This window comes from Tyto alba, unplaced genomic scaffold, assembly GCF_018691265.1.
Source record: "Tyto alba isolate M040663 unplaced genomic scaffold, T.alba_DEE_v4.0 Super-Scaffold_20000042, whole genome shotgun sequence".
In the NCBI taxonomy this organism is placed as follows: domain Eukaryota; kingdom Metazoa; phylum Chordata; class Aves; order Strigiformes; family Tytonidae; genus Tyto; species Tyto alba.
Genome location: NW_024881293.1, coordinates 9,985,949 through 10,010,018, shown reverse-complemented (window position 1 = coordinate 10,010,018; position 24,070 = coordinate 9,985,949). Strand labels below are relative to the sequence as shown.

General features: G+C 68.6%; 2 protein-coding genes across 9 annotated transcripts; one reads left to right on the top strand and one right to left on the bottom strand.

The window, feature by feature from the left end:
• Positions 1-952: 952 nt before the first annotated feature.
• Positions 953-19,464, bottom strand: PALM (paralemmin). Of its 7 annotated transcripts, none has more exons than XM_042794382.1 (9): positions 19,398-19,464; positions 10,075-10,123; positions 8,947-9,027; positions 8,729-8,859; positions 7,372-7,495; positions 6,962-6,983; positions 6,630-6,719; positions 5,500-5,631; positions 953-4,108 (listed from the first exon to the last, which is right to left on the bottom strand). In XM_042794382.1, exons 1-9 carry the CDS (start codon positions 19,400-19,402, stop codon positions 3,522-3,524), a joined length of 1,221 nt encoding a protein of 406 aa, XP_042650316.1. In that variant the 5' UTR covers positions 19,403-19,464; the 3' UTR covers positions 953-3,521. The 7 variants fall into 7 exon arrangements, with proteins under 7 accessions (XP_042650316.1, XP_042650318.1, XP_042650321.1 ...); XM_042794384.1 differs by having other exon boundaries at positions 6,630-6,692; XM_042794387.1 differs by lacking the exon at positions 5,500-5,631 and having other exon boundaries at positions 6,630-6,692.
• Positions 19,465-20,575: 1,111 nt separating this feature from the next.
• Positions 20,576-23,325, top strand: PRSS57 (serine protease 57). 2 transcript variants are annotated; one of them, XM_032993268.2, is made up of 5 exons: positions 20,576-20,756; positions 21,021-21,174; positions 21,447-21,552; positions 22,503-22,763; positions 22,848-23,325. In XM_032993268.2, exons 1-5 carry the CDS (start codon positions 20,699-20,701, stop codon positions 23,166-23,168), a joined length of 900 nt encoding a protein of 299 aa, XP_032849159.2. In that variant the 5' UTR covers positions 20,576-20,698; the 3' UTR covers positions 23,169-23,325. The 2 variants fall into 2 exon arrangements, with proteins under 2 accessions (XP_032849159.2, XP_032849158.2); XM_032993267.2 differs by having other exon boundaries at positions 21,408-21,552.
• Positions 23,326-24,070: the final 745 nt, after the last annotated feature.

Below are 24,070 nucleotides of genomic sequence, written 5' to 3'. Positions count from 1 at the left end.
TGCATCTCTGGCGCGTCCACGTGTCCATCCCCTCCGTGCCGGGGCCAGGATGGTGTCCCAACCACGCTGCCCTTACTTGTGCCCTGGGCTCCAGGGTGGCAGGGAGGACCTGCCGCAGTGGGGTGCACCCTTGCCTGGTGTCACCATCAGTCTGGGGACGGACACCTCTGGGGCAGTGTTGGGGGCTGGAGACGTGCAGGGATGTGAAAATACCATGTTCATGCCCCTGCCTCTGCCCCATGCCAGTTGGCTCCAGCGCTGCCAGGGTGGGCGTGGGGCTCTGTGTGCCAGCAGTGAAGGGCAGAGGCGGTGGGGATCCCCCATGTGCTGCCAGCCGGGCTGCTGGGCTGGCATCGGCCCTGCCGGGGCTCGCCGGTGACGGCGGGTGATGGAGCTGAGGAGGTTGAAGCACCAGGCAGCCAGGGCAGCACAGGAAAGCTGCCAAGCAGAGGGAGGGCTCTGTCACCCCCAGTGACAGCACGAATGGCCCCACATGTGGTTCCTGCACCCATGAAACAGCCCGAGGGGAGAGGCTGGGGGGGGCCTCTGGGCAGGGACAAGAGGAGCCTCAGCCCAGGCAGGGAAGCGGCAGCAGAGCCCATCCCCATCCTCCTCATCCTCCCCATCCCCAGCATCCCTATCCCCATCCCCAGCATCCCCGGCATCCCCAGCATCCTCATTCTCATCATCCTCATCCCCATCATCCCCATCCCCATCATCCTCATCTCCATCATCCCTATCCCCATAATCCTCATCATCCTCATCCCCATCCTGATCTCCCCTGGCATCCTCATTCTCATCATCCTCATCCCCACTGTCCCCATCCCCATCACCCTCCCCACCTTCCCCATCCCCAGGACCCCCAACCTGGCCCCTTCCCCCCGTCGGGGTGCCAAGCACGGGTGCCAAGCGTTGGGGTGCCGGCCCCGGTCCCCATGCAGCGGGCGGAGGCTGGCTGTTCACACAGTTTATTTGCTCGGTTCGGGTGTCTTACAAACAACGGGGAGGGCCGGGGCGGGGGGAACTTCAAACGGCTTCGGCACAAGTGGAAAGCACGGGAGCGCGGGAAGTGCACTTCAGCGGAGCCAGGCGGGGGGCGGCGGGGGCTGGCCGGGATGGGGCTGGGGCGCACGGCCGGGCTCCTCCGCCTGCTGCTGCTCAGCCCCGGCCCTGCAGCGGCCTCATCCTGCTCCCTGCCGCCGCGGGGGCCAGATGGGGCCGGGGCCGAAGCCAACCGAGGGTCAGGGGATGCTAAGGGTGGGAGGGGGCCCTGGCTTGGGGTCGAGGCGGGGGGGGGGAATTGCAGGACACGGGGTGGGATGGGGCGAATGGTGCTGGTCCCCAGCGAGGGGGTGGTGGGAGGTGACATGTGTCCTCACTGGGGACCTGGCCCTGGCCCAGCCCCCCAGGATCGACAGGGCAGATGCCCCGCAGCATCCAGCCCCCTGCTCTGTGGTGATGGGGCTCCAGTGATGCCCATCTGCAGGAGAGGCTCCCCCTTCCCACCCCGGGGGTGCCAGCCCTGACCCCCCTCCCTTCCCCAGCTCTACTTCTCCCAGAGGCTTTTGGTGCCCATCCAGGGCTTGGGGCCAGGGTCCCCCCAGGAGGACTGGCACGGCAGCACCATGTGCCCCCCGCAGACCCCGACCCCTCCCCTATCCCTGCAGTGACTCCACGATGGGGAAAACTGCAGCCTGGGTGGTAACTGGGGGGCAACTGGGATGTCATGGAGGGGGGTCACTGCTCACAGGAGGGAGGTGGCGGGGAGGGAAGGCCTTGGGGGGCTGAGCCCCATCCCTGGCTGCTCTACCACCCGTACCCCGGCAGGCTGGGCAGTGCGAGGGCTGCTCTGTACACACTTCACTGGGGGCTCGTGGGGTCCCTGGGGACTCGCTCGGCCACGTCGGGCAGCTGGGACACGGGCCCCTGCGCTGGCCAAAGCTCCTGTGCCCTGGGGACGGGGGGCACCGAGTACCCAAAGCAACCCCAGTCCAGGGCTGGCACACAGGGCCCCGAGCCCCAGCGGGTTTGGGACAAGGCTGGTGGGAGATGGGACCCCCCTGGGGGCTGCCCCCGTGCTGGGGCAGGGCAGGGCCGTGCCCCCAGCCCGCTGGCCCCACGAGTTGGGCTCAGCGGGAGCCCTGTGCCCAGTGCCCACGAGATGTGTCAGCCGCTGCAGCAGAAGCGCCCAGGCTTTGGGCAGGGGTCAACACCCATGGGTGCTGCCGTGGGGCCCCCCCGCCCTCCCTGCCCGCCCCAGCAGGTCTCAGTGGGGAGGAAACGCTGGTGCTGGTGGTGAAATCCCCGCTGAAGGGCTGGGGCGTGGGGTGGGGGGAGCGGGGAAGGCTGCTCGCAGCCCCGGCACAGACATGGCATCCCAGGGACACCCTCCGTGGGACACCAGACCCCCGGCAGCTCCCAGTCCCGGTCCCTGGGGTGAACTGGGCTGCTCTGCTCATCTGGGGGGGGCCTGACGCTGCAGCCCGGGGCCCCATGAAGCAGGTCTGCAAACCTGCCATCGCCGGGCAGCGGCGGCAGGAGGGGGGCACGGTGCTGGGCCACCCTCCCACTGCTGTGAGGGGGCACGGGAGCTCCCGTCCCGTCCCCGTCCCCATGGGGCTGGGCCCCCCCAGCTCCCCCTTCCCTCGCTGCCATCGCCACCTCCATCGCCCCAGGAGAACACGGCCACCCGGCCACCTCAGCCGAGATGGAGGAATGGCCCCGCGGGAGCCTGTGGCACTGGTAGCTGGATGGGGCAAGGAGCTCATGTACGGGGAGCCGAGTCCAGGGAGCAGAGCAGGGTCTCCCACCCGCAGCCCTGGGGACAGGCTGGGGCTGACCCCACGGGAGCCATGTGTGGCCCACGGCCCCCCACGAGCTCCTGAGCACCGTGGAGGGGATGCTGCCCTCAACGCCCTGCCCTCGCTCCATCCCAGCGGGGCTCACGGCTTGGGGAGCCCGGGGATGAGGATGCGGGATGGAGCGGGGCTGTCCGTGGGCAGCCGGGGCGGGGGGCGAACAGCCCAGGGCCTTTCCCTGCAGAAGTGGATGATGGAGGAGCAGAGAGAGGGGCTGGCACGGGGCTGGTCCCGCCGGCTCCCCAGGAGTCACCTACAGACACAGTGGCACCCGATCGCCCAGCCCGGCCGTGTCCTCCACTAGCGGGTGGGAAGGTGCCGGTGAGAGGAGGGAAAGGCTCCGGCGTCGGTGGCAGGATGGCCCCGGCGTGGGGTGAGGCCGGGCCGTGGGGCGAGGGGCGGGGGGTCTCTAATAAATATCACAGGCAGCGCTGGTGGGGTGCGGCGTGGGGCGGGTGGACGGGGCGAGCGGTGCTGCGGTTCGCTGCTGCCTGCCGCGGCTCCGCAGGCGCCGTGTTGGTTCTCCCTGGTTCTGCAGAAAGAGGGTCCGTGTCCGGTGGGGGAGGGAGCCCGGCGTGCCGGGGCGGCGGGCCTGGCTAGCGGGGGCCGGGGCGGAGGGGGGCTCGGCGGGGGCGGCCTGCTCTGGCGCGGGGCCGGCGCGGCTCACATCACCGTGCAGCACTTGCAGCGCTGCTTCTTCGCGTCCGTCTCCTGCTCGGCCTCCTTGGCGTCCGTGGCGTTGGCACCCGGCTTCTGCCCGCCCGCACCCTCCTCGCCCGGCGGCTGGGCGGCCGCCGGCTCCAGCGCGGTGCCGTTGGGCGGCGCGTGGTCCTTGCGCGCCGGCTCCGGCTTGCTCTCGGCGTCCTCGATCACCACCAGCTCGGCCTTGATGGTGCCCTCCAGCCCCAGCACCTTCTTGGTCTCGTCCTCGTCCTCCACGTTCTGGTAGCCCATGAAGATCATGGTGACGGGCTGCTCGCGGCTCGGCTCCGGCCCCTCTCCCGGCGGCAGTGCCGCGGTGCTTTCCCGCGCCTTGGCCTGCAGCCCCGTGATCTCCCGCCGCGGCGTCGGTTTCTGGCTGGCCGGGCCGCTGCCGGCCCCCTCTCCCGCCTTGGCCGGGGGCTCACGCCCAGCGCCTTCGCTCAGGGTGGCCTCGTCCGCCTTGTGCAGGAGCTCGTCGACCTCGGAGGAGCTGAGGGGGTGGGCCCCGTTCTGCAGAGCCCCATCCTCGGCGCTCACCGCGTGCACCACTGCGGGGACAAGAGGAGGGAGGGTGAGGAGGGGGGGCTCGGACTGGGGGGCGCGGGCACAAGTCCACCTGGAAAAGCTGCTGCTGGTGCGACCCGCTCGGACCTGGCTCCAGGGAGTGGCACCTCCCCATCCCCATTTGCCCTGGCAGTGATGCCGGGACCCCCCGGCAGCACCCTGACCCCCCACCTCAGCCGGGAGCTGCTGCCTGGCCCCTGCCCGACTGCAGACGGGGATGCTGAAACAAAAGCACAACGTGAGGAGCCGTTCCCGGCCCTTGGCACCTCCGAAGGCTCAGACTCAGCAAGCCCTGCGGCCGCCTGCCAAGTCGCCGACAGCCTGCCAAGCTGGCCGCGCTCGCCGCGGCGGGACAGCACCCGGGGCCGACGCGATGCTCCGTGGCACACCGCCCCTGCCACCATAAAACCCCAGCGAGCACCCGGGGGGTGCTGCCCCGCTGCATCCCCCCCATCCCGCTGCCTGTGGCGCCCGGTGGCCCCGTGCCCGGGTTGGGGAAGGGGCTCTTCCACCTCCGGCATGCTTTGCACGGCTGCTTGTGGTGCCGGGGGGCCGCAGACGTGCGTCACGGCGAGAGCAGCCTCCGGATGGTCGCATTTTCCACTCACGCGATGATCGGCGCAGCGGCTGTGGCAGCCGGTCGATGGTGCAATGGCCAGCGGCCAGCACGGCTGCCCCAGGCCGGTCGCTGCTGGGGCGGCTCCTCGGCCCGTCCCCGGAGCCGGGGGTCCCGGAGCAGCGGGGGGGCTGAGCCAGGCGGCTGGCGGGGTGACGGCCAGCAAGGCCACGGCCACCCTGGGGGCATGGAGCGGGACCGGCGGCTGGTGCAGCGCCGTTTCCTCGGAGAGGCGGTCAGTCCTCTCGGCCGCTACAGTCCCCAGTAACGTGCCCCAGCGCCATGGCTGGTCCTTGCCGCTGACGCAGCCATCCCTCTGGTGCCACCAGGCCCTTCGAAGCAGGTTCCCAGAGGTCCCCAAAAGGCTGCAGGCAGGGACCAGTCCCTATTGCTGCGCCCGGAAGCCACGCTCCCCTCTGCCAGCGGTGCCGGTGCCGCTCTCCCTGCCCACGGGACGGGCTCCCAAGTCTCGGACAAGGCAGATCCTCTTCTCCGCTCTCCAGTGGCGCAGGGTCACGATGTACAAACCAGGGCTGGCCCCTCGGGACCGTCTACGCCATGTCGCCAGGACAGCCAGGGTGCAGGATTGGGGCCAGCGCGGGGTTGCCCTGAGCTGTCTCCCCTGCAGAGCCGGCGAGCACGGCCGGAGCAGCCCCAGCTCTTCCCAGCACTGGTGCCCAGTGAGCTGCTGGGGCGGCCGCTCCCTCGTCCCCTGCCCTTTGCTCCTGACGCCGCCGAGCAGCGCGGGCCGCGCCGTACCTTTCAGCTCATCCTCGTACACTTTGACCCCCTGCAGACAGTGGTTCTGGGGGAGCAGGGTGGTGCTGGACAGGACCTTGGTCTCCCCAGTCACTCTGTCCTTCTCCACCGTGATTTCCACCGAGTACATGGCTGGGACACAAAGAGGACAGTGCGCGTTACGGCGGCCCCGGCCCTCCCCAGCCCCTGCTCAGCAGCCAGCAGCGGGCAGGCGCATGGCAGCAGCGGTGCTCAGTGGCACGGTGCTCAGCGGCGCAGTGCTCAGAGGTGTTAGCAAGGCAGAAGGCGGCAGTGAGGAGGAGTGATCAGCAGAGGTGGGTGCGATGTCCCGGGCACAGCTACCATCCTGGAGCTGCTGGCATCACCTTACCTTTGCAGCTCCTGCGTCCCCCCGGCCCCAGAGGCACCGGGCCAGGCGGTGCCATGTCCGTCTGTCTGGCAGCTTGTGGTGGTGCCGGCCGCAGGAGCCTGTGCTGGGAGCCAGGCTCGTGCTTGGGGCGGGGGGGCGGTGGTGCCCGCTGAGAGTGCTGACGTGGGGGCAGCCCCTCCACCCCTGCATCCTTGGCATCTCTCCTTCGGCTCCTGGCCTGTCCCTGCCAGCACCTGGGTCCCCTCAGCCCGGTGGAACTTTGCTCCGAGGACCCCCAGACAGGCTCTACCCAGCGCCGGTCCGAGCCACCCCGCCAAACCAGAGCAAACCCCTCCAGCAGCAGAGCCAGCCACAGACCCCCCACGTGGGCAGGTCACCCCGGCGAGCCCCCCACCAGCATCCAGCCACGGGGCCGTGGGCGCTGGTGAGGGGTCAGCCATGCCGGCAGCCGACGCTCTGCTCCCCCTCCCACGCTCCGAGAAGCCTCAGACAGAGCGGGAGGTGCAGGATGGCTCCGGAGCAGAGACATGGAATGGGGGGGTGAAGAGGGGGTGAGGGGCTGCAAACCATGAACCAGCTGCAGGGAGGAAGCGAAAACAAACCCTCTGATTGCAAATATCTGACGTGCTCTCCCTCGGGCTTGGAAAGGCATCGAGCGGCAGGGAGCGGCGGGTGGCAGGGCTGCGGGGCGGCGAGCCGAGGGGCGGTGCGGGGGGAGCGCCCGGGAGGGAGCCCCCCTCCCGGGGACGCGGGCACCTACCTGCCTTCATCAGGTCCGTGCCTTCCACCGCCTTCATGGGGCTGCTGGAGACCTTCTTCTCGGCTGGAAGCGGAGAGGAGAGGCGATTGCCTGAGCCGAAATGGTCACCTGGTTGGTCGCGCGTCCACGGGACGGGCCCCGGGGAGGGTGGCGTGTCCCCCCCCGCCGCAGGGCACCGCTGCCGGGAGGGGACGGGGACATGGGGACGGGGCTGCCCCAGCTCCCCCCCCCACGCCCAACCCCATCCAGCCCCAGTGTCGGGGCAGCACAAGGGACGTGACGGGCACTGCCCCCCGACAGCGGGAACCGCAGCTGAGGCCGGGATCACCTACCCTTGGCTGCGCTCAGGGGACTCTGCAAAACAAAGGGAGAAGTTAGGAGCTGCTGGGAGATGCCGCGGATGGCCCGCCTGCACACCCAGCCCCCGCGCACCTGTCCCCACCGGGGCAAGGGACCCCCAGCCCAGCCCCACTGGCACAGCATCAGTAGGGCAGGGGCTCGGACAGTGACAGGGGCGCATGGGTGGGCAGTATGCCCAGCACGGCACTGGACTGGGAACCCCCGCAGCCTTGCCAGCGCCCCGGTGCAACCCCACAGCTCGGACCCCCCCGCCAGTGCAATCTGCCCGCCGCCACCCCAGCGGGTCCCTGCTTCGGTCTGGAGGGTGCTGAGGAAGCTCCGGCCCCCCCAGGCACCCCCTCTCCCCACTGACCCCCCTGCTGCGGGCAGCCGCCATGCCCACCTTCGGCGCATTGGGGATGGCCTCTGCCTTCCCCTCCTTGGCCGGTGCTGCCGCCTCTGCCAGGTTCTCCTTGGTGGAAGCTACTGAGTTGCCGTTCTCCAGCGTCTCCAGCTCCTTCTCCAGCCTGGGGGGAGAGTCGGGGCTGAGAGGCTGTGGGCAGCCACATCACACCTGAGAGTGGGGCTCAGCAACATGGCACAGGGGATGGGGGGGGCACCATCGGCCCACGGGGCTCGCAGGGTGCAGGGACAGACAGACCGACCTCCAGCACGGCCACCACCACCTCTTTTCCGGGGAACGTGTGCACTTGGTGGAGCAAACCCGGGGGCCTCGCGGTGTGGGGACTCCGACCCCACGGGGCCTCTTGCTGTGCCGGTGCGGTGACACCGTCCTCCCCGCCGTGCCACACGGAGCCTGTTTTGGGACGGCTGCCCGTTCCCAGCCGCCGAGCCCAGCCAAGAGCGGTGCCGGCAGCAGGGCCCTGCTGGGACGTGGCAGGGGTCTGGGGAGTCCCCACGGGTTCTGGCCTGTTCAAATGGCAGCACCCCCCGGCAGGGCCCCCCCTTAACGCCCGTCTCCCCGCGAGGCGCCGGTGGAGGAATGCAGCGCACCATTAGACGGACACAAAGGCCCCTTCGTGCCTGACCCCTCTCTGCACCAATGCTTGGTAATTAACGGCACAGCCGTGACTGATTGCATTCTTGCAGCCCAGCCGGGCTGCCGGGACACCCCCATACCAGGGCTCCCGGCCCCCCCTGCCTTCATCAGCCCAGGCATGAGGGGGCTGGGCAGGGGCTGAGGCTTCTCTCCTCCCAGCCTCCCACCCTGTCCCTTCCCAAGGGCTGAGCCGCCGCGCTGGGGACTGACGTTTGCAGGGAACCAGCCGCCTGCTTCCCTGCGCCTGCAATCCTGGGTGCTGGGCCCTGAACAGCCCCCCCAAGGCAACTCGGCCCCCAGCCCCACTGCTCCCACGGATGCCCTGCAAAGCCTGTGGCTCCCACAGCCCCGGGCAGAGCACGGCCGGGGGGTGTCCGTGCTCACAGGGGTCATGGGGCTGGATGGGCTCCGGGACTGGCTGCAGACCCTGGGCAAACGCTGACAGGAACCCGGCCGGAGGGTTGATGGCGAGAGCGGCCGAGCCCTGGCAGCGCTGCGGAGGCACCTCCTCTCCCAGCAGCTCCGAGCTCCCGAACGGGGCCGTGGCAGAACCCAAGCGGCGTGCAGCGTGCCTCATGCCCGGTGCCCAGCGCATGGGACCGGGCTGCAGCTCAGCCCCGTCTGCTCAGGGGGGTCCCTGCAGAGGCTCAGGCAGCCTCTGGGCACACCCCGACACCCCGGCCCCACGCCATCCCGTTACCTCTGGATGGTTTCCTCCAGCTCCTTGGTCTTCACCTCATCCTCCTGCATCTGCTTCTTCATGGCCTCGTCCTCCTCAGAGGCTGAGGCCGGGGCCCCCTCCAGCAGCCATCTTTCCCGCAGAGCCTTGGACTGGGGAGCGGAAGGGGGGTCACGGTGCTGCCACCCCCGCAGCCAAGGGGTCCCCGGTGCGTCCCCAGGGGTCCCGGGGATCCTCACCTTGAGGTGCTGTAGCTGCCGCCTGTCATCCTCGAGCTGCCGCCTTTTGTTCTCGATCTCTGTCTGACGTTTCCGCTTCTCCTGGAGGGACGAGAGCGGCAGAGCCGGGGTCGGCCGGGATGGGGGCACCTCCCTCCCGGCCAGGGCAGCACCCCCAGAGCAGGGAGGAGCAGGGAGCTGGGGGGTCCGGGAGGGCTGACGTGGGGCCACGAGCCGTGCCCAGAGCTGTGAGCCTGGCCTTGGGGACAGCCCACCAGGAGCTCCCCAGCCCAGTGCCACATCCCTGCCCTCACTGGGGGAAACTGAGGCACGGGGGGCACAGAGAAATCAGGGCAGATCCTGGAGTCTGTTCACCGTCTCAAAGCATCACCTTCCCCTCGCCTGGCCCTGGCAAGCGAGCTGCCAGCACGGGGACAACCAGCCCCCCCGGGCCGGTGTGGATCATTTCAGCAGGGTCAGGCCCAGCCTGGGAAGCGTCACCCGCCCTCTCCCTCCTCCAGCCCAGAACAATTTTCCCTTTGTGTGGCGGAGATGGGCCAGGGAAGCTGGCAGCCCGCGGCGGGCAGGGGAGCTGTGCCGGGGCAGCGCCGGGGCTTCAAACCAGCCCAGCACCCTGCTCTGTGCTGGGGCGGGGCCGCCCAGGGCAACCCCCGCTGTTCACTAATTAATATAATTACTAGTGCCCAGAGCAGGCCAGGCTCGATCATGCACCGTCCTTAGCCTGTCCCTGGGAAAGGATGAGGTGGGAATTGTCACTCATTTCCCTCCCACTCGGGGCTCGTCAAGGCGTTGTTTCATTAATTAAAACTCCCAGCTGCCCATCACTTGCTCTTGTGCCTCTTGCAGCAGCGCAGAGCCAAGCCTGGCCGGATCCTGCCCCCACGTTCCCGGGAAGAGCCTCCGCAGGGTAGGACACCCCAGCACGGGCTCCCAAGAGCCCTGGTTTGGCTGCTGGAGACCCCCAGCCCCGGGACTGGGCACCCGTGAGGGCTCCCTGGACCCCCTGCGCCCTCACAGCCCCCCTGCGCCCGTGCTCTCCTTCCCCCCCGTGCTGCAGGCGATGCCCCGGGGACGCCAGCTCGGGGTCCGGCGCACTCTCCCAGCGCTGGCAGCGCGCGGGGGACTCACCGCGATGGCCTGCAGCCTCTCCTGCTGCAGGGTGCTGGGCTCCACAACCCTGCAAGAGAGCAGAGAGGAGGAGTGAGGAGCGTGGGCAGCGGGAGCACGGGGACACTGTGCTACCAGTGAGCCGGACACGCTCTCCCTTTCCCCTTGCCCCCCTGGAGCCAAGCACCCCTTGCCCGCCCGGCTCCTCCAGGCACCCCTCTGCCCAATCCCCTGGGACAGGCACCGAGGGTGACCCGGCGCGGCCAGACCCACTCCTCCGATGGAAACGGTGACCACGGAGGGGCTGGCAGGGGACGGTTCTGGCCGCCCCCGCGGTTCAACCTGGCTCACAATTTCCATTCCAAGCCCATTTCTTGGCTGCCGACACCTTTCCTAGACAAGGACCTTTCCGGGCTGCGCGCACAGGCACGCGCACGCACATGTGCACAGACACACGGACGCATCCGGACACGCGTGCACAGACAGACGGACACACAGACATTGCAGCAGGCGCCGCTCCAGCGCAGGTTCGTGCTCCCAGGCCCAGCACCCACCTCCGCAGCACAAACCGCCGCGGCCGTGCCGGGGACGCTGCTGGCGGCAGCCGCCTCGCTGACCCCCACCCAGCTCTCCTGGGTGCAGCTGGGCCCCGGGGTGCCGCGAGGACGGGGTGCCCTGACCCCCCGCAGCCACATGCCCGCCCTCCCGGGTCCCAGCAGCACGACCAGCAGTGCGGCCCCATGGGGCACGGCAAGAACCCCCCCGGGTGCGAAGCATCAGGTGCAGGTTCAGCAGGCGGGAGCCGCGGCGCGGGGCCGGGGGCCCAGCTGCGCCTGGGGATGCTCCGGCGCCGCAGAGAGCCGGCTGGCCGCTCGCCAGATGATGCTAACGAAGGGCTTAGCTGTGACAATAATTAGGGTGGGAGGCGCGGAGGTGTCGTCAGGCGATGGATCTCAGAGCAAGGGACAGCAGAGCCTGCGAGGGGGGACACCGGCGTGGAGATGCTGCTCCAGGCTCCAGTCCCCACAGCTGAGCTCTTCCTCCAGCTGCTCCCTTGCACCCGGGGCCGCCTGCGCTGCTGCCCTGGAGGAGGCGGGAGGAAACCCAGGTGGGGTGTCCGCACGCCCCAGCCCAGCATGAGGTCTGGCCCTGGCCCCTGCCCGTGGCTCTTCCTGCAGCCGGTGGGTCTCGGGGCAGAGCTCTTGGACTTCATTTATGCCGGTGGCTAAGCGCACGTCCATTTTTGCAGCTCCCTGGAACTCCGGGCCCGGCTGAGCGCAGGGAGCCGGGATGGCTGATGTGCACGGGCCAGCGGGATGCCCTGCACCCGCCTCTCCCCGGTCGGTCCCCGCATGCCCAGCCGGGCCTGAGGGCTTTGGAAACACAATTAAAACAAGAGGCAGACAGTCCAGTCCCTTCCCAGCGGGCAGGATGGGGACGCAGAGCAGCCGCAGGGCCACCGGCAGTCCCAGCCCATGGGGGGATGTCTTGGACAAGGGGGGACAGGGAGGGGTGGGCAGTGCCGTGTCCCCAGCACAGCGGGAAAAGCCATTAGCATCGAGCGAGTGCCAAAAGCCTGATCCCACCCCAGCCTCAGCGCGGCTGCGTGCTCAGGGGCCGCAGACCCGCCAGCACAGGGCGAAGCCATCCCCGGCTTCATCCGGCACCAACCCCAATGGGAGCTGAGCCGAGGCCTGGGGGGGCGGCCCCATGCCCAGCAGCCCCAGCCCAGCTCGGGGTGCCCGTTTTGGAAGACAAGATGGTCCGAGGTGCTGCCTGGCACCCCGGCGGGGGGGCACCGACCCCACTCCCCAGGTTTCCCCCCATCCCTCCTTTCCCCCCACTGCCGCATCATCTGCTCCCCTGGGGACACTGGCTGGGCCGGGAGATCTCCTTCACACTCCCACTATGGGCTTTTTCCAAGATGGTTTTACACACGGGGAGGGTGTGAGATGCTGCGCCCCATGCACGGTGCCTCCCTGGGCTGGGCTCTGGCTGCACATGTGGCCTTGCACACGCATGTGCCCTCGCACATGCATGTACCCTCACACGAGTCCTCCGCCGGCGGGGACAGCAGACGCCTGTGCAGGAGCTGGGCTTTGCAGCAACCAAGTGGGCTCTGCCAGGCGAAGGGACCCCCCGCCTCCGCCTGCCACAATTAACCAAAAACTGCCCAGAGCCACACGTCCTCCCCTCACCCCCCACCCCGGGGTGAAATCCAGGCCAGAAAAAAAAAACGGGGAAGGTGTCGCTTTTGCAGCGGTTATTTTTGCGCTGTTTGTGGCCGTTTTGCAGGCGCAGGCACACACCCGCTGCTGGCAGACTCCCCGTGTGTCACGCCTGGCAGTCCGCGCCCTGGACAGAAACTAAATAATTACAAACCCAAAGAGAGTCCGTGAGTCCCTCTGCCGTCCCCGCTCGCTCTGCGGCTGCTCCCTGCCCGGCTGCGCGGGGTCTCAGAGCAGCAGCACCCGCACAGGCACAACGGGGGGGCGAGGGGCTGACCCCACTCCAGCCCCAACTGTCCCAAACACCAGCTGCACCCAGCAGACTCCCCCACGGCAGGAGCCAGTCCCTCGTGGGGAGAGGAGCTGGGGGACAGTGGGTTTCCCAAGGGGAACCTCCTCAGCCGACCCGCCAGGGCCGTGCCCGGGGTCTCGCCTCACCCCGGACACAGGAGAACTTTCTTTCCCAGCAAAGACAGACCAAAAGCGGTTGCACAACTCAGTGACGGAGCTGTGACAAGGACGGCGATGGACCCAGCGGGCCCCCACGAGACACCCCCAGCGCGTGGGAGTGGGGCACAGGGCCCTGGCGGGGGGAGCACGGAGCGGGTGCTGGGAGCAGCACCCACATCACGGCCCCCTGACCTGCCCCAGGCTCCAGCCCAAGGGGTGAAAGCTCCCCTTCCCCCCCAAACCAGCGAGGGACCCCCCGGGATTCGAGGGAGGCAGCCGGGGCAGCTCTCTGCAGAGACTGATTATGTGCAAAAGTTGAAGGGAGGAACTGGCGGCCGATGCACCCTGCCCCGAGCCGCTGTGGGGCCAGGCTGGCACCAGCCCCACAGTGCTGGGGCTGCCCTTGGCTGCAGGACCCCCCACTCCAGCTCTCAGCACCCCAGACTCAGAGGGCTTTGGACCAGGGCCTGTTCCTCTCCTGGATCTTGCCCCATTTGATGGATCCAAACTTTTACAGCATTCCTGAAACGTTCTGTTCTGCTTTTCCTCCCTCCTCCATCCTCTTTATTTTCCATTATTTGCTACAGTCTCTGCATTCCCGGGTCGAACGCCAGGAATCTTCCTGGCCCAGGGAGAGACGCGAAACAGGCTGGATGCCCCCGGCTGCTCCCTCCCGGCCCCCCCTGCCTCAGCAGCCTGTGCACCCTGGCCCTGCCCCCAGCTCCTGCCCCGGGGGGGCTCACCCATTGCTGCCAGACCCTGGCGAGAGCGGGGCAGAGCGGGGACAGCCCTGCTGCCCCCAGGTCCCTGCCCACCAGGACAGGGTGACAAGGCCAGGGGAGGTCCCATGCCCCCCACCAGCCCCCGGGTCCCACTGTGTCCAGTCCCTGGGGGTCCCACGACAGGACCCTGCTGCTGGGGACAGGAAAGCAGAGCCCTAGGGCCCAATCCGGGGTGGGGGAGACCCCTGCCCCAGACCTTCCCCACACCACGGCACAAAACAGAGCAGATCCCGCCTGCCCCCATCCTTCTTCTCCTCCTCCACTGCTGCCGGGGGGGGGGTGGTGGTGCCGGCAGCCCCGGGCTGGGCCGGTGCCGAGGGGGCCCCGCAGCCACCGGTCCGGTGAGTGATGCCTCTGCTGAGCTGGGAGGCGGTTCCCTGGCAACGGCTCCATGGCAACGGCGCCATGGCAACAGGGCGAGCGGGGGGATGTGCAGCACGGGTGGAGGGAGCGAGGGGCCCCCCCGGCCCGACCCCCCCCGGCAGGCCAAGGCCAGGACCCACCAGAACCCTCGGCTGTGCCATTACAAGCTCGGGATCCATCCTGGGTGCTGGGGAGGGGCAGAAAGGGGCCACCAGCCCCTCAGCAGCCGCGAGCCCAGAGAAGACCCCCCCCCCAGCAAGCCCTTCCTCCCCCCCTCATTTCACCCGGTTAACAAGCTCATGCTTTTCCGCCCCGCGTCGGCTGCGCGCACATCCCAGGGCAGCTCCTCAAGCCGTTTCCGCAGGCACCGCGCAGCACGGAGAGCCATGGGCCGTGGCGCCAGGGATCAGGTTGACGGGACGAGGGAGGCACCGGGGGGGGGGGGGGGTGGGGTGTGTGACGCCCCGGGAACTCCCACCTGCAAAGGCAGCAGTCCCTGGACCCCCCGACAGATCCACACACACGTGTGAGCACACACGCGCCCCGTGCACGTCCCCGCGCTCTCCCTTGTCTCTCCAGCTCTTTCCAGCCCTGCTGATGCTGCCGTTTCCTACCATCACAAGGGAAGCCCGTGACCTTTTGTCTCCTCCCCGCCTGACATGAAACAATAATGTTTATTTGCCTTCCTCTGTTTTTTCCCATTAGCTCATCCAAATGTGCGAAGAGCCGTTTCAAGCTGCTCCTCCACTCCCCTGACCTCCGCTCCCTTTCCAGCCGCTCAGCTCAGAGCCAGGGGACGGCAGGGAGAGAGCCCTGCACGGGGGCACCGCTGCCCGGACCCCCGCACCAGCTGGCTACGACCCTGGGAAGATGGGGGGGGGGCAGAGCCCGGGTAAACCGCAGCGGCAATTGAGGGACTGGCACTGATTTACACCACTGTTCCTGCGCCAAGAGCCGGTCCCCTTGGCTGGGCCCAGAGTGACGCTGCCATAGGGACTCTGCAAAGCCTCTGTCACGAAGCCATTAGCAGCGGGGCCGCTATCGAACGCCCTCGCTGAGGGGAGGGGGCCGCAGCAGCCCGGGGACCGGCACTCATCGACCGCAAAGGCAAATAAATCAGCGGCCAGCGGCTCGGGCGAGGATGGACAGACAGCCATGCTGCCGAGGAGCCCAGCGCCAGGGCAGCTGGGCACAGGGTCCGACCCGCTGGCTCGGCTCCTGGTGACACGGGGGCTGCTCCTGCCCTGCCCCACGGTGCCTCCACCCCACAGTGGGCACATCGCCCCGGCACCCGGTCCTGCTCCTTCCCCTCTGTGAGCCATGCCCTCCCCATCCAGCGCTGCTGCCCTGGGAGGAGATGGGGACGGGAAGGAGATGCTGGGGAGGAGGAGATGGCAGCCCCAGGCTCCCAAAAACGCAGGATGCATTAGAGCAAGCAGAGCTGCCTGATTGATTCTTCGGGCTGAGACGTGGGCTGGGAGTGCCAGGAGAAAATGGATCCCATGAATATTTGATGAACGGAGGCTTGGGGAGGGAGTTTGATTGGAAAATTACAGATCTTTCAAACAATGGTTCAAGTGCCCTCCAAACACTTGGGTTTCCAGCTCCCTTCCAGTTAGAGGAGCAAGGCTCCACCAGGAAACTCCCCCACAATTTATGAATGAGAGCAGAGCCAGCCTCTCCCCACGCCCAGGAGCACCGACCGGCTGGGACAGGCAGCCCCAGCGCCAGCCCGGGGCACGGCGCCCGGCTCCCCGCCACCTCGGGGTGGCCCCGGCCACGTCACTTGGCCCTTGGGTTCCCGTTCACACGAGGCAGCGCGGCTTTCCCACACCACCGCCCTGAGCACAGGCACACGCGAGGCTCCAAGGAGCCGGCAGGAACGTGGCACCTGCCCGGTCTCCTGGCAGGGGCACCCCCGTGAGCCCCGGGCACCCGCAGGGAGCTCAGTCCTCAGCGCCGAGCCCAGGGGCCAGGCTCAGCCCCGTCCAGCCATGCTCCACCAGCAAACACCTGGATGGGGCAGGATCCGCCCCGGCTCCTCCCGGGCTGCCACAGGGCTCATCCTTGTCCCCGAGAGCGGTTTCTGTCTGGGGCCCGGGGGCTTGCTAGCCTCCGGATGGAGTAAAGACAGACTCGGGAAACCGGGCTCCTCTGCGTCCAGCCCCAAGCCCTGCGCCTCCGGCCGACCCTGCCCCAGTGCACGTCGCCTCCCCAGCCTTCCTCCCGGCCCTTCCTTGCTCCCACCACCTCCACCGCTGGAGACAGGCCCAGGCCACAGCCCAGCCGAGCCCCAGCACAGCGCAGACCACCCGAACCACTGACCCTGCGTGGGGAAAGTGGCTGTTTCTGGCCAGGAAGTGGGAACACCAACACCGGCAGCTTTCCAGGAATCCCGCTCCGGTTCCTGCCCAGCCACATGGGTCCGGCCGAGAGGCCCCATCCCGCAGCGGTGGCCAAACTCTGAACCCCAAAATCCTCCAGCCCCAAGCAGGGCCGGGGTGCCGTTGTGCAGCCACCTGCATCAGAGCTCCATGTCTTTCTCCGGGAGATGGGAAGGACAAGGGTGCTGTCCCCACGGCTGCGCAGAGGGACAGGGACAGACCCAACCCCCTCCAGCTCCCTGCAGCCGGCTGGGGGGCAGCGATGGGCCGGTCTGGGGAGCATCAGCGGGGTTTTGCTTCTCCCCAGAGGCAGGCAGAGAGCAGGGTCCCAAGTCCCTTCCTAAAAGGCTCCCAGGTTATTCCTCAGGCAGAAACCTTCCTCCTTCCCCCAGCTGCGACTGTCAGCTTCAGATCAGGGATGGGCAGGGTCGGGAGGGCAGGACCAGGAGACCCCCCCCACTCCAAGGAGACCCCAGACCCAGAGGGGAGAGCAGTGACTCACTGAGACAAACTACCAGAGCAGCCAGACACAGCAAAATCTCCAGCTGCTCAAGAGCATTAATGGCAGCAGGAGCAGAGGACAGACAAGCAGCCCCGACGGGACCCGCACAGCCTGTACAAGAGCTGGAAGCTTTCAGCCAAACCTCCCTGGGCACCGGCGGCTCACGGCAGCCAGGACCCTCCTCCAGCCGCTGCCGGTGCCAAGGCAAAGCAGGAGCCAAAGCAAGGCCAGCAGCACGCTCCCCAGCACCCGTTGTCTGCCGCAGATCCAGGCCAACGTCGGGGAGCACCTCGCTGTGTCCTCACCTGCCCTGGGACTCCCCTAAACCTCCAGCCCCATGACCAGGCTCTGGTTTTGAGGGAACAGGATTGGCCTGGTGAGACCCAGGGCTGGAACGCTGGAGCTGCAGGTCCCTCTGTAAACCCAGACCCGCCTAGGGGAGCGTGTTTGGGCATTTTAAACCATCACCGACTTTTGCACGTTTATTCCAGCCCGAAAGCTCAGGAGCCTCCTCCCGAAGAGCCGCAGTCGGCTGAGCGGCTGGAGGGGCTGCACCAGTGCTGCCCACGCAGAATCCCTGTGCACCCCAGTTTGCTTTTTGGCTGTGCTCCCCCAGCTCGGAGGGGTGACCCCCGCCCCGGGTCACTCACGGGGTTTCACTCAAAAGGAAGAGCCATCGGCAGGTCCAGCATACGGAGCTGGAGGGAGGGAAGCCCCCGCACCCCTCAGGCTCCTCACTGGGAGCGACCACCCAAAGCCTCGGCAGCTCGGGGAGAGCGGAGCGGGGTGAGAGGCGGTGTGCGGAGCCCGGGGGCAGGAGCCACCATCCCGCCCGGCGCCGTCCCCTGCTTCAACTCCAGCCCTCGACGCCTGCGCCCCGGGGACCCCGCGCCCCATCCTGCAGCTCCTCCACCCATTCCCCAGGGCCCATCGCACCCCTCGGTTCTGCCCTTCCCCTCGCTGCCTTTTGGCAAACCAGGCGCATGTTTTCCTCCCCAAAGAGGCACTTTTCTGAAGGGACCGACGCCCCGAGGAGCTGCCCAAAGCCACAGACCTGCCTCAGCGAGCTCTGGCACCACAAAGCCTCTGGCCCCTCCAGCAGCAAGGGGAGCTGCTCTGCTCCCCCAGCCCCACTGACGCTGCACCCTGGCCTCCAAAACATCCCCAGGCCACCAGCCAGTGCCTCCCATGCTGATCTCAGCCCTGAGCCAGCCAGAGCCCACCCCCACCCCAGGAAACCACCATCCTGTCCCTCACCAGCACCCCACAGCTCCATGGGGCTCCCCGGTGGGAGGTGGATGGTGGCGAGTGGGACCTGTTGAGCACCCGGCATCTCGCTAGCAGGCGGCCAGTTAATGGGAGCAAGGTGAGGTGCCCACGAGGAGTGGAGGGTAGCCAAACCTGTGGGGGGCTGGATGCCCCCGGGAAGCCCCCAGTGCCAAACCCAAGAGATGCTGGGGGGCCCCTTGTTTGCCACGGTGGGGACCAGAGTCACGGGAGGGAAGGAGCGGCCTGGGTGGGACAGGGCCAGCCCGGCCGGCTGCTGTTGCTGGCACTCGGCGCATTGAGCAGCCGACCAGCCCCCTGCCCTCCCAGCACCAGCACGCTGCAGGCGGGAACTGATCGTGTCCCTGAGGGGCAAAACCAGTGTGCTGGCAAGCTGGTCCCCAGTTCCCACCCTCCCAAGGGCCTCCCCCTGCTCCCTCCTTCCCTCATCCACACCCAAAGCCCCCTGCCCGGCCCCGAGCCCGCCTGCAGGCACCAACCACCACGCAGGGCCCCACCGCAGCACACAAAGGATAAAGGCCGGGGTCCAAGAGGGTCCCTCCGGCGGGAGCCGGTGCGTGGGTGTCCCTGGGCAGCGGGCTGGGGGTGCGTGCGCAGGGAGGGGTCCACAGCTCACAGCCACCCACTCACCCCAGCCACACGCAGCAGCAACAACAGGTTCAAAACACAAAAATAAACGCCCTTCCCACCCCTCCCCGCTTCCCGCACCGCTGCCAGTGGAGACTCGCCCCTCACAGCCCCCTCGTCCGCTCCGGGGCCTCCGCTGCTGCTCCCCGAGTGGGCACCTCGGCACCCCACAGCAGGGCAGGGACCTGGGGAGGGGCAGCACCTGCGAGCAGCACCAGGGGACGTGAGGCCCCGGTGTGGGGGGTCCCGAGCCCCAGCATTGTGGGGATGCAAGCCCCCGGTATTGGGGATCTGAGCGCCAGCACTGGGGGGATGTGAGCCCCCGATTTTGGGGTTGCAAGCCCTGGCACGGAGGGGATGCGAGCTCCCACTTTTGGGGCTGTGAGCCCTGGCATGGGGGGGATGCGAGCCCCCGGTTTTGGCATCTCGAGCCTTGGCGTCAGGGGGATGCGAGCCCCTGGTATTGGGGTCCTGAGTCCCCAGGATCAGGGGGGTGCGAGCCCCCGGCGTGGGGGTCTCGAGCCCCAGCACTGGGGGGGATACGAGCCCCAGCTATGGGCTCCGTGAGCCGCGGTGCGCGGTTCCCCGAGCCCCGGCTGCCGGCGGGGCCGCCCCTCCCGGTACCGCGGCGCTCAGCCGGCGGCTCGAGGAGGGGCGGGGGGTGCCCGCGGCCCGGTGCCGGGGGTCCCGCGGCGGCGGCGCGGCCGGAGCCGGTACTCACTCCATCTTCCAGGCGGGCGGCGGCTCCGGCGGGGTCGGGCCGGGAGGGGCGCGGCGGAGCGGGGCCGGCGGCCGCCGGCGTCCCGGCGCTCAGGGCCCGGCGGGCGGCGGCATCCCCGGCGGGGCTGCGGGATGCGCAGGGCTGGCGGGGCCGCGCCGGTGCTCCCGCCTCCCGCGCCGCCCGCACAGCTCCGTCTGCCGGGCGCGGCCCGCCACTGCCGCCGCCCCTCACCCGGCCTCGGGGCGCGGCGCTCCCCGCCCGCCCCCGGGGGCTGCGGCTGCTTCTGGGGTGCGGGGGGACCCCCCGAGCGCGGCCCGGCTGCGAGGTGCGGGGCGGGGGGGGGCGGACTGCGGGCGCTGCCGGCTCCTTGCCCTCCCCCCCCCCCCCCCCCCCCCCAGCTCCTCCCTCCCCAGGGGGGTCCCCCACTGCGGGCACTGCCCCGGCCAAAGGTCCACGCTCATCACCCCCCAACCCGTGCCAGGGCCTCCGCATCCCCCACCCGCAACCCTGACGGTGCGAACGGCACCGGGGAGAGGATGGAGAAGGGGGGAGCCTGGGCTGCTCGTCGTCGTCGTCCCCCCCCCGCCTCGCTGCTCCTCCGTTTCCCAATGCAACGGTCTCACTGGGCAAACTGTCACAGGAAGCCCCAAACCGGGCTCCAACCGCGGCATCATTGGGAGATCTGCCCACTGCCAGGGCGAGAGCTCCATGCTCGGCCCTGGAATGGGCCTGGCTCTGCAGTGAGGGCTGCCCCGGCAGCAATGCCTCCGTCCCCCCACCCCGGTACACCCTGCAGCCCTTCGTGCACCCCAGGGGGATGCAGCCCCGGGGAGCAAACTGCCCCTCTGCCCACGTCACCGTCCCAGAGCCAAGAGGTCTCCAGAGGGGCCAAAAGATGCATTGGGTCTGAGCCCAGCACAGTCCTTGCACGGCCCACTGCAGCCATGCCTCCACACTGGGAGGTGTCCTGGGGTGTGCTGGGGCCCTGCTGATCCCACTTCTGCCCGGTGGAGAGGGGCTTCACCCTGATTAGCTCAAAGCACAAGAGGCGGCAGGACCGGCTGGGGAGGCCGCTCTGCTTTCTCTCCTCCTCCCCCAATCCGCTCCCCTCCCAACCCTGTAGCAACCACACACCCAGTGCCCCCCACCCCGCAGCAATTGCACAAGGCAGCAAGACGCAGAGAGGAGGAAGCAGAAGGAGCTAGCAGGAGCGCCCAGGCAAAGGCTCAGCCCCCAGTTACTTCAGCACCCCCTCGCTGAGTGACCCCAGAGGAGGTGGCAGCATCCCGCTCTGCACCAGCATGGTCACGGCTGGGATCTTCATCCTCAGCCTGGGAGGCTCCATCCTGCTCCCAGCAGGTAACAGGAGAGCTGGGGTGAGGGGGCGGCAGGGCTGGTTCCCATGGCCAGGGCGGGAGATGGAGACCCCAGGAGATGGAGAACCCCAGGGGAGGCTTTGCCCTGCCACGCTCAGCCCTCCTCAGCCAGAGCCGATGTTCAGCCGCTCCCCGGCACCCGCGGGTAGTGTTGGGATGCTGGGACACGCAGCCGGGAGCAGGACAGACACAGATGAGAGCTGTGCCTGGACTCCCCAGCAGCCGGTGACCTGCAACCCCCCTCCAGGCACCCAGGGGAACCGGATCATCGGGGGAAAGGTGGTGACACCCCACTCCCGGCCCTTCATCGCCTCCATCCAGATGGACGGGCAGCACGTCTGTGGGGGCTTCCTGGTGTGGCCCAAGTGGGTGATGACAGCAGCCCACTGCCTCATTCCCAGGTGAGCCATGCTCCCACGCGGGGCACGCACCTCCTGTCCCCCCCCCGGGACACAGCACGGCCCCTTCAAACAGATACCCCTGTCCCCGGGGGTTACACGGTCCTGGAGCAACCCCCCTCCCCCCCACCTGTGCTCCCCTTGGGCCCACCCTACCAGCCCTCTTCTCCCCCTCTCTGATCACCCCCCGCCATGGCAGCACCTACTCAGGCCCCCCCCCACACCGCCCCCCCCAGACGCAACCCCTCGGTGCGCGTGGTGCTGGGCGCCCACAGGCTGGAGGAACCCGAGGGGTCCCAGCAGATCTTCGGCATCGCGGAGTCCATCGCCCACCCCCACTACAACCCCCGCTCCGTGGACAACGACATCCGCCTGCTCCGGGTGAGTCCCGTGCCAGCGGCCATCGCGGGCCTGCCTGGGAGGTCACGGGCACCCACCGGCCGGGAGGTGGGGTGCCCCACTCCCCGTGGGGAGCAGGAGGGAGATGGGGTGCCCCACACAACACAGGAGGGACATGGGGTGCCCCACCTCCCACAGGAGGGAGAAGGGGTACCCCATGCCCTGAAGGAGGAAGATGGGGTGCCCCACGTCCCGCAGGAGGGAAATGGGGTGCCCCATGCCCTGAAGGAGGGAGATGGGGTGCCCCACGTCCTGCAGGAGGGAGATGGGATGCCCCATGCAGAACAGGAGGGAGAGGGGGTGCCCAACGTCCCGCAGGAGGGAGATGGGGTGCCCCATGCAGAACAGGAGGGAGAGGGGGTGCCCAATGCTCCACAGGAGAGATGTGGGGTGCCCCACATCCCAAGGGAGGGAGAAGAGGTGCCCCACGCCCTGAAGGAGGGAGAGGGGGTGCCCCACATCCTGCAGGAGGGAGAAGGGGTGCCCCATGACCTGAAGGAGAAAGGTGGGGTGCCCCACACACCGAAGGAGAGAGGTTGGGTGCCCCACACAGAACAGGAGGGAGATGGGGTGCCCCATATCCCGCAGGAGGGAGATGGGGTGCCCCACGCCCTGAAGGAGGGAGAGGGGGTGCCCCATGCCCCGTGGGGCGAAGGGGGAGGTGCCCACGCAGGCCCGAGCTGACACTAGGTGTCAGTGCTTCTCCGGAGAAGCGGGACCGTGCCGTGGGGCGCGATGGAGGCGGCCCAGGACACACCGGCCCCGGCCGGGTTGGCGGCTCCATCCACTCTGGGGCTGCCAGTCTCTAGAGCAGAGTGGGACCAGTGCGTCGGGGCTGGTTGGGGGGGGCCGAGCAGCAGGAGCAGGGAGAGGCGTGCGGGGGGGGCGGGGGGCCCCCAGGCAGGAGCAGCCACCCCGGGCTCCCCGTCCAGCTGAACAGGTCAGCCACGCTGAACAAGTACGTGAAGCGGGTCCGCCTGCCCTCGCCGCACGTTGACCTGAAGCCTGGCACTGTCTGCTACGTGCTGGGCTGGGGGGACACCTCCAACTACGGTGACCCGCCCGCCGAGCTGATGGAGACCCCGACCACCGTCGTCAAGCGGAGCCTCTGCCGAACGCTGTGGAGGGGCAAGGTCACTTCCAACATGCTGTGCGGGGCCAGCCCCAACGCCACGCTGCAGGGCGTCTGCGCGGTGAGCACTGTCCCGGCCCTGTTGTCCCCCAACCGCCCCTCCCAGGACACCCGCTAGTCTCCCCCCCACCCTCTTGCTTTGCAGGGTGACTCTGGGGGACCCCTGATCTTCAAGGAAAAGGTTTACGGCATCGTCTCATTCTCTGGGGAGAGATGTGGGGACCGCCGGTACCCTGACATCTACACCAAGATCTCCAACTATATCGACTGGGTGTATCGCATCGTGCAAGGGCACCGCCAGAAGAAGGGGCAGCCAAAGCCCTGGCCAGGGCTGGGAGGGGGTCCCGGAGGCAGACGGGCTGCAGGGAGAGGGGCTGAGGTGTCTTGGCTGTCTGACAGCTCCCAGGAGGGAAGAAGAGAGCCAGGACTCCCAGGGCCTCCTGGCTCCGGGGGGTTTGGGAGCTGATGCTCTGGGCTCCTCGCCCCACGGTAGGGCAGGAGCCCAACGGCCTCTTGGCAAGGGGGCACATGTCCCTCCCCAGGCTGTACAAGAAGCCCCAGCACCTCACTCAGCCTCTTGCAGAGGCAACGTTTGTCTTCCTCAATAAAACCACGGTCCCAGACCTCTGTCCAGTCACCTTCCCTCTACCTGCTCCCCTCTACCCAGGGGGGCCACAGCCCCGTTCCAGGGCAGGTAGGAGCTCCAGGGATCCCCACCAGCCCCTGCCCACACTTATCCTGCCCCAGGAACATGCTGGGGAGACCAAGCCTGGGAGCCAACAGAGCTAGGCCAGGCTTTAGCCCCCTTTAATCTCCCTGTAGGCAGCTGAGCCCGGGAGGGCTGATGGGGCTGATCCTTTACCCTGCACTGCCCAGGTGGCTGCTGCCCATCCCAAAGGGGGCTGGTTCTTCCCAGCTTTCCCCTCTCCTGTCTTTCCACTGCCCCACCACGGCCCCCTCTCTGGCTGTCCCACTGTTCCCGTTTGTGCTCTGGTTCCCAGCCAGACCCCCCGCTTGTCCTGGGCTGGGCTGGATGGAGCAGGGGGTGCAGGAGGAAGGAGGGAAGTGTCAGCCCCCACCCGGGACCAGGCCCTGCTCCAGAGGAACCAGGATCTTCATGCAGGCGCTGCCACCCCACGGAGCATCCTCAGAAGCACTGGAGCTGCCTTCCCGCCGAGGTGGGGCTCCTTGTCCCGTCCCACCCCGTCTCATCGCACCCCGTCTCGTCTTGTCCCGTCCCACCCCACACCGCGCCCTCCCCACCGCACTATGGGACCCCCCAAACAGGGGAACCACAGACACCCCCCGGGGGCAGATGGGCACCCAGCCGCCCGGCTGCGCCCGCGGGGATCCCGCCAGAGCCTCCCC